Source organism: Terrapene carolina, unplaced genomic scaffold (genome assembly GCF_002925995.2).
Source record: "Terrapene carolina triunguis isolate 2854851 unplaced genomic scaffold, T_m_triunguis-2.0 Scaffold193, whole genome shotgun sequence".
NCBI classification, from domain to species: Eukaryota; Metazoa; Chordata; order Testudines; family Emydidae; genus Terrapene; species Terrapene triunguis.
Genome location: NW_020664544.1, coordinates 2,752,648 through 2,767,276, shown reverse-complemented (window position 1 = coordinate 2,767,276; position 14,629 = coordinate 2,752,648). Strand labels below are relative to the sequence as shown.

The window sequence follows — 14,629 nt, the reverse complement described above, 5'->3', positions numbered from 1 at the left end:
GGGGGATATGAGGTGGGGTATGAAGGGGCTGGGTGGGGATATAAGGGGTGGGAGGTATACAGGGGTGTAGGAAGTAGGTGGGGGGGTGACTCGTTTATAGACAAAGGGGTCTGCAGGTTTGCTGGGGGTGCTGGACATTTTGGCATCGCCTGACATTGCTCCCTGGGGTCGTGCCAGGGGCTGGCCTGGCGAGGGGGCTGGACTGGATTAAGGAGCGGGGGGGGGGGGAATGGCTCATGGGTGCCGAGCCCTTGCTGGCCCCTGGCGTGGGGGAGGAGGTCAGAGCGGGGGCGGGGGGCAGAGTCCATGTGCAGGGGCTGAGTCACCGCATTCCTGGCATGGGGACAGCCTGGGATCGATACCAGCGCATCCCGGCAGGTCAGGGACCGAACGGGCTGCCCCCGCTGCCCCTCCGGGCCGGCCCCTTGGGGAAAGCGGGGACTGGGCACTGCTGCCCAATCGCTGGCGCCAGGAGGTGGGTGACAGGACGCCTGGTTCTATGCATGATGCTGGGACTGAGCGAGTCCTCGCCACGGCCCGTGCCTCAGTTTCCCCAGCAGGGCTAACAATGCCAGCCCACCCTTGTTAAGGACAACGTGAGATTATCCTGTAGCAAAAGGGGCTCAGCTCCCCGAGCCACGAGCCCGGCCCTGGGCACCCGGGAGAGACCCCCGGCAACAGTGTTGACCCTGTCGTCTCACCCGAGCCCCCGCACAGGCCAAGCGATTGTAAATAGCTTCGATGCAGGTGTGTGTGTGCACGAGGGACCATGTGTGCAAGGGCGGCACGTGTGAGTGTGAGGGACAATGTGTGTGAGGGTGGCACGTGTCTTGGTGTGTGCAAGGGCAGCATGTATGTGTGCGAGGGCAGTGTGTGTGTGCATGTGCAAGAACACGTGCGCTTAACCCACTACCCCCCCGGGGGAAGGGATGGGGCCAATTCCCTCTGACTAACGCGGTGCTCACAGTGTGGGTGCATCCACCAGTGGGTGCCCTCATGTGCGTGGCCCAGCTGTGCCACCGGCAGGGCAGGGCAGCAGGCACCGTGGGCCCAGAGCGCCGCCCGCCTGCCCCACGCAGCCCCCAACCCGGGTCTGTCTCTCTCCTAGACGTGCTATTGGACGACGTCATCCTCACTCACTCGCTCTTCCTGCCGACCGAGCACCTGCTGCAGCAGCTGCACCAGCGATATCCTTCGGGGAAGGCCCCGGGGGCCCCTCCAGGAGGTTGGGGGCAGTGGGAAGGGGCAGGGGGGGTCTGATCGGCTTCACGCCTGGCCGGGACTCATCTCACCTCTTCCCTTTCCGCAGCCGAGGGGGGAAGATGCGCTGGGCCCGCTGTGGGCCGGACTTGGGGGCGCGCCTTTGCCCAGCCATTTGCTTCCAGCCGGTGGTGCTCGCTCGCCGTGTGGACGTCGGACACGGCCACACCCTGGCTGTGATTTCCACGAACCGGAAATGCCGTGGGGTGAATACTTGTTTTCCTCCACGGCGGGTAGAAGCTGGTTTGTTATTGTAGGGTCTCCTGGGAGGAGCTGTGCCCGGCACACTGGTTCGCTCCTGAGAGCGAGCGGGGCGGGGGCTGGGCCGGTTGGTTATGATCGGGTTGCACACCGGCACCGGCCCGCTGACATTTATTGGCCTCAGCCCGTGCCAGGCTGCCCATGTGCCAGCGCGGGCCGTGCAGACAGCGACGCCAGGCAGGGCCGGGTCGGGACGCCCATGGCTCCCCTCACGGCGTGACCGGGAAGCAGTCGCCCAGGAGAGAGGGGGTGGAAGGAGCCAGCGTGTCCCGCCTCGCCCTTCGCTTCAGCCGGGTGCCCTGGTCCGGGCCCCATCTCCGGGCCCTGCGCAGGGCCAGGCGTGCTCGAGTGAAACTCACATAAGCTCCCTCAGGCGCTTGTCCCGCCGTCTCTCCCCGTGGGGTTACCCCGTTTGCCCCACCTGAGGACCCATGGGATGCAGAGCAGGGCCCGGGGCGCTCAGCACCCGCCTCTAGAGCTGAGCTCATCTGTGCCCGGGGGGCAGCCGGGAAATGAACCCAGGTGTCCGGTGCCGCAGGGTTCTCTCGCTGCACTAGCCAGGGCGCTCGTTGCCCCTCTTCCCCCAGGGGAGACTTTCAGCCCCTTTCCCCTCCCCCAGCTCCCTGGTCTCTTTTCCCTTAACCCCGTGCCCACCTTCCTGCTGGCGTCGGGGGGCCCTTCGCCCGGCTGGGAGGAGAGCGACGCGCTCCCGAGGAAGCGGGCCGTGCTGACCGTGCTGCTGCACTTCCTGGAGACCTACAAGGGCATCCTGCAGGAGGAGGAGAGCGCTGGGAAAGTCATCAAGGTGCGTGGGGGCCGGGGGGGGGGGGGGGTTTTCCCCCCCGCCCCGCCCCCGAGGGGGGGGGGGGCCCGCCCCGGGGCGGGGGGGCCCGGGGCGTGCACTGGGGGGGGGGGAGTCGTCGGATTCTCGCTGCCCGCGTCTGATTAACCCTTTGCGCTCGGCCAGGCTGGTCAATATCACTCTCTGGGCTGCTCCACGCTCCCCCACCCCCCGGCTGCCCTGATTCTGCCTAGTGGATTTAATCCCCCCCCCCCACTGTGTGTGGGGCCCCGATACCCCAGGACCCCCGGCCCCAGGGAGTCTGTCTCTCCGCGTATTTCTGCAAGCCACTCACTCAGCAGCCTGCAAGTGGGCCCTGCGCTGAGCATGGCCGGGGGCGGGGCGGTGGTTTGTTCCCCAGTATCTCAGGGCAGTGCCAGGCCAGATCTGAGCTGGGGGAGCCCTGCTGGCCGCGCAGCCTAAGACCCCCCTCCCCCCTCAGGATCTCTACCTGCTGATCATGAAAGACGCCTCCCTCTACCCGGAGCTGGAAGACGAGATCCTGAGACTGCACCAGCTGGTGGAGACGGTGGAGCTCAAGTGAGTGACACAGGGTCCCCGCCAGGCTGACCGGGGCCGCACTGTCCTGAGCCACGGCCCTGCAATTGCAGCCTCGCTATTAGCAGCGTTACGGTAACGCCAAGAGGCCCCGATCCGGGCTCAGGGCCCCCTTAAGCCGGCCCTGCCAGCGATGGCCGGCGCGGTGCTGCTACCCAGACCAGGGCACAAAGGGGTGGCAACTGGGGGACACTAGATGGCACCCAAAGATATTTCTGTTGGAGGGCCAGGGCCTCGTGAAAACCCAGTGTGGCTTAGTCCCCACTCTGCAGCCCCCCAGCCTCCCCAGGGCATTATTCCCCTACAGTCCTGCCCCTTTCCCTGACCTGCCCCCTCTCGGTTGCAGGGTGCCCGAGGAGACCCCACCACCCAGCAAGCAGGTCAAGCCCCTTTTCCGGCACTTCCGGCGCATCGACTCCTGCCTCCAGACCCGGGTGGCCTTCCGGGGCTCGGATGAGAGTGAGTGTGGGGAGGGTCCGAGTGCCCGGCTGGGCACGGCGAGCAGAATCCGATTCCCTGCTGGGAGGCAGGACGCCTGGGTTCCTTCCGCGGGGGAGGATGTAGCTGCTTGGCCCCAGTCACCAGCACCGGTTCCTGCCCCCCGATGGAGGGTGGTTGGCACCGGGGGGACATCCTGCTGCCTGCATTCGTTACCATGATCGCATCAGTTTCTGGGTGAGGCTCCGGGCGAGCTGCCAGAGTGGCTGCTGGGGGTGTAAAATGTGGGCCCTGCCCCCACTGGGTAGTGCGGGGAGACCTCGGGCAAGTCCCTTCCCCGCTCTGTGCCTCAGTTTCCCCATCTGTAAAGTGGGGGATCAGCCCCGTGGCCGGGCTGCAGGAAACGCTTTGGGAGCCTGGGAGGGAGGGTGCAAAGTGATGCTGAGAATGAACTGTCTGCTGCCCCCATGTCTGATCTCCCCCCGCCCCAATCCAATAGCAGCCCCCAGGCGACCCTGCCAGCAGAGCCCCAGCCGGGGGGCCGCGCCCCCCATGCCCATCAGTGGGGTGGTATGGCCGCAGGCTCACGAGAGCAGGACCTTGCTGCCCGCTCCCACCGGGGGGCGCCGGCGATGGGACAAGGGGGTATGGCTGAGATTCCACCCCCACAGCAGCCCCCCCACCCCTCCCTCGTCTGTCTCCTTGCAGTCTTCTGCCGCGTGTACATGCCCGACCACTCCTACGTCACCATCCGCAGCCGCCTCTCGGCCTCGGTGCAGGACATCCTGGCCGCGGTGACGGAGAAGCTGCAGTACTCGGAGGAGCAGAGCGCCCGCGAGGAAGCCCTCGCCCTGGTGGCGGTGGCGTCGTCTGGAGGTGACTGGCCTAGGGGGTCACAGTGTGGGGGGGGGGGCGAGGGGTATCAGTGCAAGGCATGTTCCTGCTTCCCGTGGGGCTGGGAGGGCCATTACTGGGCAGGGTCTGGCCTGGCATCGGTGCCCCTTGCTACCTGCTGTGCATCAAACCAAGGATGTGCCAGCCCCCTCCAGGTCTGCCCGATGCCCTGAGCCAGAACCACGTTCGTCCCCATGGTCTGGGCAGAACGTGGCCCCCGCCCCAGTGAACTTGCAACGGTGTCCTCCCCTGGTGCCAGTAGGGGGCGCTCGGCGTGGTTATCTGGGCACAGGGGCCACGAGACCTCTGCCGTCTCCGGCTGATGGGCTGGTGCAGACCCTGGATAGACGCGGGTGAAGGGGGCTGTGGGGAGGAGAGGCCCGCTGCCCCGGGGGCTCTGGGCAGGAAGGATATTTTACGGCTGGCCCTGGCTGCCGCCGGCTCGTGGGTGGGGGAATAGCCCCCGCCTGGGGCATTCAAGGCTCTGGTAGCTCCGAGAGGCCCCTTGATACAGACCCAGAGCAATGTGGCCCCGGGGGGAGCCTGCCGCCACCCCCTCCCCATTCCCGGCCGGGGGGCAGAGCCTGATGGCCGTTCGTTTGCTGGCTGAGGGGCAGCGAGTCTGGCAGGTCCCAAACCTTTGGGCACTAGGCAGCCCCCCTTATGAGCAGAGAGACTGGCACTGATTGAGCCCCCAGGGCAGCGTGGCTGGGAGAGCTGCGCTGGACACCGCTGACCCCAGCCCCCGTCTCTCCTGCCCCCAGAGAAGGCCGTGCTGCAGCCCAGCGAGGAGTGCGTCTTCACCACGCTGGGCATCAACAGCCACCTCTTCGCCTGCGCGAAGGACGCCATTGAGTCGCTGGTGAGAGCCCCCCACAGGCACGGCGCCAGGGGCCGCCCACGGGAGCCAAACGGTGCCAGCTGTGCCACAAGCCAGAGGGGGGCTAGGGATGCTGGTGCCCAGAATCCTGCTTGTTTTACTTCCCTGGCCCTCCCCTTGGCGGGGCTCCGGCAGATTTCTTCCTCCCCCCAACCCCCCGGTATCCCAGTCATCCCCGCCCCTGCTGACCCTGGGGACGGGTCGCTGGTCTCCCATGGTTCTCGGTCATCCTGAAGGGGAATCCCAGTGCTTAACCCTGAGATCACTGCGCTCGCACTGAAATGCAGCCACCTCTGGTGTGGGATGGCAGCTGCTTGGCACAACAGTGCACGGTGGGAATTTAGAAATCCTGTATCCAGCTGAAGCTGCAGGGGACAAAGCAGAGTCCCCGGGGTTGGGATGAGGCCAGGGCCCTGGGGTCAATGTCCCGACACTTGCAAAAAGCATCAGGAAATCTTAAAGGGCTCCCAGGATCTAACCACTAGGCTATACCTCCTTTCCCAACAGTGCCACCATTAACCTCTTGAGTGCTGGACCTCGCTGCAGTCCCCATGTAGCACTGGCCCCTTGGTGGTACGTCGAGGGGGCAGCCATGCAGGTGCCCTTGTACCAGGGACATATGGCCGCAGAGCCACTGGGTTACTGGGTCAGTGCTGAGCGAGCAAGTGGTTAAACTGGGGTCTGGTCGCTTTAGCTGTGTGGTTCTCTCCCCTTCTGAGCATTTGTGGGTGGGGGGAGGAACTCCCCTCCCTGAATGCAGCAGCTTTTCCCACGGGTGCAGTTCCACATTCCCACTGGGGGGGTTGCTACAGAGGCCAATACCCTGGGCACCTTGCCCCCTCTCCGCACAGTTAGCCTAAGGCTACAGCCTCATGGCAAGTCTCCCCCCGCCCCACAGGTCCCGCTGCCTGAGGAGATCCAGGTCTCGCCGGGCGACACCGAGATCCACCGCGTGGAGGCTGAGGAAATAGCCAATCACATGACGGCCTTTCACTGGGAACTCTTCCGCTGCATCCACGAGGTGAGGTCGGAGGGGCTGGCCGGGCCTGCACGTCCCAAGTCTGCGCGCAGGGGGGCCGGGGGGAGGAGATACGGAGCAGAGCATGCTGGGGAATTGTTTTGTTTTTTTTAACCCTGCAAAAGAAAATTGATAAAAACACCCCCCTCCCTCCCCCCCACCATTTTTTGTTGAAGAATTTCTTCCACATTTTTGTAGGCTCCGAACCTGGCCACTGCAAACAGGAGCAGTGGTCTGGCCGGGTCAACAAAAATCGGAGATTTTGGCACAGAAATGGAAACTGGCACCACACTCTCCACGGGGTCGAACTGCTTTTCTTTTCGGTGCCCAGCACTACGATGGGGCCTTTGCTCCTCGTTGCTGGTCTGAGGCCAGCCTAGGCCGGCAGGCCGCAAATGCTGTTCCTGGCTAACAGCTATTTGGCCCATACGTGTCGTGAGTTTGGCGGGTCTCAGTCAAGCTCCCAGAAGACAGGTGTGCCCAGCACTAAGTGGCCGCTCGCTCTCAGTCCTGGCCAGAGATCACTGTGCTACAGAGCCTAGAATCCCTTGGGCAGGTAGTTGACGGGGCAGCGTGTAGGGCGCTGGGGCTTTGCTAAGACTTTCTGTACGGGATGGGGCAGGGGAGGGGTCTGGGGGACCGGTGGGAGCTCAGGGTTCAGGCTGTGGTGCACTGGTGTGGAGCGACACCGACGGTGCCCCTCTCCCGTGGTTTGCAGCTGGAGTTTGTGGACTACGTTTTCCACGGGGAGCGGGGCCGGCGGGAGACGGCCAACCTGGAGCTGCTGCTGCAGCGCTGCAGCGAGGTGCAGCACTGGGTGGCCACGGAGATGCTGCTGTGCGAGTCGCTGGGGAAGCGCGCCCACCTGCTCAAGAAGTTCATCAAGATCGCAGCCATGTGAGTGCCGCGTCTTGCCCTCCGCGGGGACCGAGGGGCCCTGCATGGGGCTGGGGCAGGTGCAGTGGACAGGGCCCCCCCTTGCAGTCCCAGTCCCCCGGTCCCCGGCCTCAGCTCTGCGCTGCCAGGCGCTGAGCCGGCCTCTCCTGCGTGGGCAGCTGGGACAGTGTGTAAGGCAGGGCAGGTGTGGATGTCGCCGCTGCTGCGGCAGGAGGCTGCCGGGCCCCTGACTGGCACCGCCAGGGCCGGGTCTGGAGTGCTAGGGGACGGCTGGTCATGGGGCTGCCCTCTACCTGCCCCCAGGGTCCTGATGACCCAATGCCCAGAGCTTGCCCAGCTGGAGGGCTGCAGGTTGCGTGCCCCTTACCCCTCCCGCCGGGCTGGGTGGCAGGATCTCTCTCCCCTTTAACCCGTTAGTGGCTGGCCCCTGAGCCTCCTGCTTCGTGTTCCCAGCTGCAAGCAGAACCAGGACATGCTGTCCTTCTATGCCGTGGTGATGGGGCTGGACAACGCGGCCGTCAGCCGGTTACGGCTCACCTGGGAGGTAAGGGAGTAGCGGGAGCGTGGGTCTCTGCTTGTTGGGCCAGGGTTTGGGACCCCCCGTCGGTCAGGGTGGGGCTCCCCATCCCCCATCTGAGCCAGCCAGGTCTCCTTGCCCCGACTGGCAGTGACCTCACGTCATGGATGGCACCTGGCCCGGGCTGTGCTTGGGAGGGAGACCTCTAAGGAGAACCCAGGGGGCTCATAGGGGGCGCTCTTCCCTGGCAGCCAGTGCTGACCCCAATGCCCCAGGGTGGCGCTAGGGGGCGCTGTGCTCCAGGGACCGGGGTGGGGGCTCATAGGGGGCGCTCTCCCCTGGCAGGCAGTGCTGACCCGAGCGTGGTGCTAGGGGGCCCGGGCTGCTGTTTCTCAGAGGTTGGGACTGTTTTGGAGGCATTCAAGACCTTGCCGACTGCCCTTTGCAGCTGAGTTGGCTTTTAACTCTGATGCCCGGGCTGAATTCCAGCCCTGTCCTACACCCGGCCTTGCCCCCGTGGTTTCAGCTGAGTGTGCAGTGCCTTGCCCTCCCTGCCTGGAGAAGCTATGCAGCCTTGCTCCGCGGCTGTGCAAGCAGCTGCCGTGGTCCACTCCAGAGGTGGCTGCATCTCAGTGCTGCGGGAAACGGTTCCTTCTGCAGCTGCAAAGCGTGTGGGGATCCTGGTTGCTGTTTATCTTCCTCTTCCTCCCTCCAAGTAAACAAACCCAGGAAATAAACCCCAGGCCTCTCCTTCTGCTAACAAGGGCCCGGCCCATTGCACATGAGAGCCCTGCCCAGACGGGGGATTAGCTGCGCATTCCTGGGGACCGGTGACCCCGCTCCGCCTCGCTGCCCAGGGATGGTGCCCTGTGACGGAGCCGAGTCCCCCATGGTGCCCGTGTGCCAGCCTGAGCTGGTGGCACCTTTCCCCCAGTGCACATGTGGTTGGCACACGCAGTGACCTGCCTGGCACGGGGGTGCTAGGCGGCGGGGTCTGAACCTGGCCCCGGGGCCGGGCACTCACGGTTCCTTTTGTTTTTCAGAAGCTTCCGGGCAAGTTTAAGAACCTGTTCCGGAAGTTTGAGACTCTGACGGTGAGACCCTCGCCCCTGGGGGGCCGGGCTGAGTGGGCGGGGGCTGGAACGGCATCCCTGGCTCACTGCACTTGTGCCAAGGTCCTGGGGGGGCAGGACTGGGCACCCACGGGTACCTGGGTAACCTGGCACCTGCACAGGGGCAGGGTGGGGGGTGGAAACGTTCCCCTGCGGCTCCGCTCCCGGGGGCTCCCAGCGGGAATTTCCACTCGGAGTTAACCAGCAGCCCAAGGACGCAGCCGAGAGGAGGGGCTGGGGACTGGCCGGTCAATGACCCTGCCCCCGCGCTGGGTGAGGTGAGCGGCAGCCCCCCAGCGCCTCCTGCTGGGAGCTCCGGGAGCCTGGCGGGAAGTGCACATCACATGTACCCGGCTGCCGTGGATAACGTTTGGTGCCGCGGCAGGAACCGTCCTCCCAGCCCAGCCCTCGCGCCCCCTGCCCCCAATGCCGGCCTGCATCTGCCGCCTCGCTCAGCATGGGGGGCGGGTCTGAGTATCAGGGATCTAGGCGGGTTCCCCCCCCGCCCCCCGTGCTGAGCACACAGCACTTGGCACATACCCGGTGGCACCCCGGGTAACCCCTCGGGCCCTGCTCTCAGCCGGGGGATTGGAACCGGCGTGTTCCTGTGCCAAGCCGGCCGGCTGGAGACCCCTCGCTGGGGGCTGGGCCTTGCCAACACTGTGATCTAGCCACCGGCCGGCTGCCCAGAGTGGAGCCGTGGGTGCTAATGGGGCTGACGCCGGCCTGGTCCCATGTACCTCAGCACGGCCAGGTGTGGGGGAGGCTCAGCCGGGTGGGTCCGGGTCCCTGCGGGGTTCACTCCAGGCCTGGTTCTCCTTGCCCAGCCCCTCGTGCGGCCTCTCTGGGGTCCCACTGGGTGTCCAGGCTGGGGTCCCCCGGAGCACCCCCTCTTGACCTGTCCTCCCTCCCCGCCCCTGCAGGACCCCTGCCGGAATCACAAAACCTACCGGGAAGTCCTCTCCAAGATGAACCCCCCCCTCATCCCCTTCGTGCCCCTCATCCTGAAAGGTGAGCCGTGGGCCTGTGGCTCCCGGGAGGTGCTCCCCGCTGCCCCCTCCCCAGAGGGCTCATGGCCACGCAGGGAACCAATCCCGGCAGCCGAGGGCCCATGTGTCGGCATCGCGTCGTGCAGGGAAAGCATTGCCTAGTGGTTACAGCTGGGGGACTGCTGGACAGGGCTTCCAGCTTTGCTGCTGTCTCATGGGTGACCTTGGGCAACTCCCCTCCCTCTTCCGTGCCTCAGTTTCCCCAGCTGTGCTGCAGGGAGCGGGGCCCAGGGCTCAGTAGGGGGCGCTTTCCCTTCACCTTCAGTGAGCCCTGCCTGCACCCCTCCCTCCCCCCGCTGCCACCCACCCGGGATTTTCCCTTGTGCCCTGACAGCTGCCGCGCTCTGCCCCAGAAGGGGCTGCATTTCAGCGCCGGGACACTAAGGATTCCTGAAACTTAGGGGCCATGTCCTGCCCTCAGGCAGAGTCTGTGACCAGCAGCCCTGGGAATCCCTCTGCCTGCAGGGCTATGGACTAGGGCGTGGGCATCTCCCAGCCAGGTGCCCATGGGGAGGAGCTGGGGCCCAGGATAGCACAGCGCCCGGGAGGGGGAGGAGAGAGTCCGTCTTGCCTGCGCTCACCTTGTCCCTCCTCCTTTGCCCCCCAGACCTGACGTTTGTGCACGAGGGCAGCAAGACGCTCCTGGATGGGCTGGTGAATGTGGAGAAGCTGGGGGGTGTGTCCCCCCCCCCCCCCCGGCCTCCTGGAGGAAGAGACCCCCGGATCCAGTTCTCCCCAGCGGGTTTCATCCGCCAGGACACATGGGTTCTTTCCTTGGCGAGGCCCTTCCCCTTTGTGACGTGTGTTCTGCACCGAGTGTGTCCCTGCCCCAAGGAGCTCACACAGGGTGGGAGGGGAAACTGAGGCAGAGAGTGGGGACGGGACCTGGCCAGGGTCACCCAGCAGGCCGATAGCAGAGATGGCGATGGCCCCGTGTGCCCATTGCAAGCCCCTGGCCTGGCTCTGAGAACAGCTGGTGTCTAGGCCGGGGTGGGGGGCTTCGCAGCACCAGACCCGCAGGGCAGCGAGCTCTGCCTTTGTCTGGATGGGACCCCAGGTGGCAGAGCCCCCAGCTCTTGAACCCCCCCCCCCCCCCCCAGGATTAACTGGTGTTGTCCTGGGAACATCCTTCATGCAATATTCAGCCTGGCGCAAGCGTTGGGGGGGGAGGGGGGGGAGTGTCGCAGCCAGCGGGGGCGGGGTGGGGGGGGGCTGCATGCTGCCGCATGGAGCCAGTGTTGCCATGGCGACGCACTCATTCCCGCAGCCCCTCCGGGGCCGTGCCAGGCACTCGGCTCATGGGGTCCTTGGGCTGCTGCTCGGCACAGAGAGCGGGTCACGGCCAGCCTGGGGGGCGCCCGCCGCCCTTGGGGGATTCGGGGCCAGCTCGACTCCCCTGTGCTGGGGTAAACGGGGCAGCTCCCGATTGACCACAGAGCAGAATTCCCCCCACCTGGCCCGTAGTGGGGGGCGGCTGGCCTGAGAGATCCCCTCCCCCCACGGCACCCCTGTTCTGCCTCCACAATGAACCCGGGCAGCCTCCCCCCGGGCACGGGCATGGCATGACCAAACCCCACACTGTCCTGTCCCCTCGAAGCCTCGTCCCTGCCTGTGGATCGGCTGCTCGTGGCCGCTCGATCCAGCTGTTCCCAGCACCCCGGGGTTCCCGGCTCAGCCTGCGCCCGAGCGCGGGGCGGGCGTCTCACCGGCCTGGCCCCCGCCTGGCCCTGTGCTGGGCTCTGCGTGAGGGGCTGGGGCTCAGAGCTCCCCCTCACCCACGGAGCCGGGCGCCCCCTGTAGGAAACCTGGGCCCAGGTCTCGCTAACTTGACCCCGGGGTGGAATTTCCCTGGCGCGACCTGCAGATCCCAGCCCCTGTAGGGCAGCGCCAAGGAACGACGGGGGCCGGGGGGGGCAGAGCCAGCCTTGCTCCTGGCACTGGTGGAGCTCCAGGTGCTGTGAGAGACAAACAACAGCTGGGTCCAAATCCCCTCCCCCGCCCGCACCTGGCGGCCCCTGCGGGTGGGGGGGTGTGTCTGTCTGTCTGTCTCGGCTGGGGTGTCTAGCACCCTCTGCTGGCCTGTGCGTGCAGGGCTTAGACCAGCTGTTTGTTGTTTAACACACCTGCAGGGGTAGCGCCAGCTGGATCGGGCACCTGGGGTGGGCCCAGAGTCAGCGCCTGTCCCTTGTGGGATGAGGGGGGGTCTCCAGGGGGTTCTCCAGGCTGGGGTTCTGGGTGGCTTCCTGCCCTGACTGCCGGTCTCGCTTATGTACCTGGCTGGGCTCCTGGGGGGCTGGGTACACGGTCCTGAGGCTGCCCCAGGGCCAGCCCAGCGCCCAGCCTGTTAACCGCTTGGCTGCCTTCCTTTGCAGCACTCAATCGCCGAAAAAGTGAGGACAATCCGGAAGTACCGCAGCCGGCCCCTGTGTGAGTATGAGCGTCTCCCCCCACGCTGCGCTCCAGGGAAGGGTAAGGGCAGCGTCATTACCCCATGGAGCTCCCTGCTTCCCCAGACTGCAGATCCCGCCTGGGGGGGCTCCAGGACTGGCAGCCAGGGTGATTGAGGGGGTTGGCAGCACAGTGCGGGGCCTTGGCCTCTGGTTTACTGGTCTGAAGCCTGCCCGGCCTGGGAGCAAATGAAAGCTGCCACCTTCCAACCGGCAGAGACCTTTTGCCCGTGCCATAAACCTGTGCAAAAGCCGACTCAGGCCGGCCTGTCTGCTTCTCAGGGAAGCTTCCCAGGTAGGGTGACCAGATGTCCCGATTTTATAGGGACAGTCCTGATTTTTGGGTCTTTTTTTACATAGGCTCCTGTTGCCCCCCACCCCCTGTCCTGATTTTTCACACTTGGTGTCTGGTCGCCCTAGTCCCAGGTGGCCCGGTCAGGTCACCTGTGCCAGGGCCCGGCTGGCAGACGCCATGCTTAGCCCCAGGGCACCTAGCAGCCCGGTGTCCTCCCTCCTGCGGGCATGAGCCAGGCTGGCTGAGTTCCACCTGGGGTGGCAGAGCAGCGCCTCCTGCTGCTGGCTCTGGGGTCGTGCGCCCTGACGTCTCCTCCCCCGCAGGCCTGGATTTGGAGGCGTCGCCCAGCCAGCTGCAGACCAAGGCCTACGTGCGCCAGTTCCAGGTGATCGACAATCAGAACCTGCTCTTCGAGCTCTCCTACAAGCTGGAGGCGAGCAGCCAGTGACAGCCGGGGGGCGCTGGATCCGTCACACTACAGCACTTTGGCCGGCCCCGGCCCCGGCTCGCCGGACGCCCCTGTGCTTGGGGAGACACGGGGCCTGGTGCCGCGGCACTTTGTGGTTTACAGAGTCGGCTGGACTTTAAACACGTGGCCCTTCCCCATCGGGGGTGGGGGGCGACCCCTGCTGCGCAGACGGGGTGGGCCGGGACCGGCTTTCGGTCTAGCTTTAAACTCCGGCCCAGCTGGGCCAGGCGCCCAGGGCACTGTCTGGGGGACCAGGGCATGGGCAGGAGACACTGTCCCCTCTGCCGGGTGCCAGTGGGGTGGGTCGGAGCCAGGTGGGGTGAGGGGCTGCATGTGGTGTGGGGATCAGCATTCCCCTTGGCAAACAAAGGGGACCTGTGCCCCCTGGGTCCCAGATCCCTCTCGCCCCATTCCTGTTCTCTCTTCTCGGGTTCAACCCTCCTGCTTCTCCCACCCGTGTGTGTTTCCCTCCTTTCCTCCATCCCCCAGCCAGAGCAGCTGTGATTCCAACCTCCCCCCCCACCCCCCGGCTCTCAGAGGGACAGGGCGCTGGGACCCTGAGCCCCTTGCTGGGGCGCTCTGAGTGCATGTCAGAATGCAAAGGGCCCCCCTAAGGGGAAGCAGCATTGGGGTGCTGGGGAGAAGCCCTGGCTCTGTCCCCCAGAGTTGGTCCTGCTGAAGGCACTGCACTTCCCTGTAGTTTCAAAGCTATGGGTTCCCCCGCCCTAGTTTCAAAGCTATGGGTTGTCCCCGCCCGCTTGCCCGCCCAGGGTGACTTGGTCCCTAGGAGTTTGGCTGCAGTAACTGACAGGGCCGGCTCCAAGCACCAGCTTGCCAAGCAGGTGCTTGGGGCGGCCACTCCGGAGAGGGGCGGCACGTCCAGCTATTCGGCGGCAATTCGGCGGACGGTCCCTCACTCCCGCTCGGAGCGAAGGACCTCCCGCCGAATTGCCGCCGCAGATCGCGATCAAGGCTTTTTTTTTTTTTTTTTTTCCGCCGCTTGGGGCGGCAAAAACCCTGGAGCCAGCCCTGGTAACTGACACAGGCGAGGTTTGAACCTGTGACCTATGGAGTGGAAAGCAGGAGGCACTGGAGCTAGAGCCCTAAATCCATTCAACAGCCTCCTGAACCTCCTACATGGGTCAGCAGGGGGAGGGGAGGCAGAGCCCCCCATGGGGGTTATGTGGCCCTCATAGCGCTCTGGGGCTGGGTTTCTTTCCCCCATTAGACTCCCCTTGCCCCCCAGCTTCTCCCCCATCTCTACCCCTCGCTTACCTATGCCAAGGGCAGGGGCCCCAGTCTGCCTGGGCCAGTGCTAAGGGCAGTTGTGTAACCCCATTGCCTTTAAACCCTGCCTGTCCGCTCCACGGATCCACTCATGCCCTGAAGCATGGCCCTGCCCTGGCCCCCAGCCACCCTCCACTGCTACAGTAGAGACTCTTCACCTGGGATGAAGCCAACCCCCCACCCCATCGTGCCCCTTGGTAGGATGGGAGCCACTCCCTCCAGCCAGCTGCATCTGGCCCCAAGGAGCCCCATGGCAGTATGCCGAGAGGAGAGCAGCCCTGCGGGAGTGGGGGTCAAGTGTGGGGTGACCTGGCTGTGAGGGGCAGCCCGTGGGCAGGGGAGCCCCAGAACCGTGTTCCCTGCAATTCTATTTTTGTACCTGTCCTTTTTGTCGCGCTGTAAACTC

General features: G+C 65.5%; 1 protein-coding gene across 1 annotated transcript in view; it reads left to right on the top strand.

Moving 5' to 3' along the window:
- Nucleotides 1-13,812, top strand: part of RAPGEFL1 (Rap guanine nucleotide exchange factor like 1) — a 23,427-nt gene extending 9,615 nt beyond the window's left edge. The window contains exons 2-15 of the mRNA XM_024205206.3: nucleotides 1,109-1,187; nucleotides 2,176-2,326; nucleotides 2,805-2,902; nucleotides 3,267-3,379; nucleotides 4,067-4,234; nucleotides 5,017-5,114; nucleotides 6,031-6,153; nucleotides 6,869-7,047; nucleotides 7,501-7,591; nucleotides 8,608-8,658; nucleotides 9,600-9,687; nucleotides 10,333-10,397; nucleotides 12,098-12,152; nucleotides 12,791-13,812. Coding sequence (XP_024060974.1) covers nucleotides 1,109-1,187; nucleotides 2,176-2,326; nucleotides 2,805-2,902; nucleotides 3,267-3,379; nucleotides 4,067-4,234; nucleotides 5,017-5,114; nucleotides 6,031-6,153; nucleotides 6,869-7,047; nucleotides 7,501-7,591; nucleotides 8,608-8,658; nucleotides 9,600-9,687; nucleotides 10,333-10,397; nucleotides 12,098-12,152; nucleotides 12,791-12,915 — 1,484 coding nt within the window. The 3' untranslated portion in view covers nucleotides 12,916-13,812. The remainder of the gene's footprint in view (nucleotides 1-1,108; nucleotides 1,188-2,175; nucleotides 2,327-2,804; nucleotides 2,903-3,266; nucleotides 3,380-4,066; nucleotides 4,235-5,016; nucleotides 5,115-6,030; nucleotides 6,154-6,868; nucleotides 7,048-7,500; nucleotides 7,592-8,607; nucleotides 8,659-9,599; nucleotides 9,688-10,332; nucleotides 10,398-12,097; nucleotides 12,153-12,790) is intronic.
- The last annotated feature ends 817 nt before the right edge of the window (nucleotides 13,813-14,629 follow it).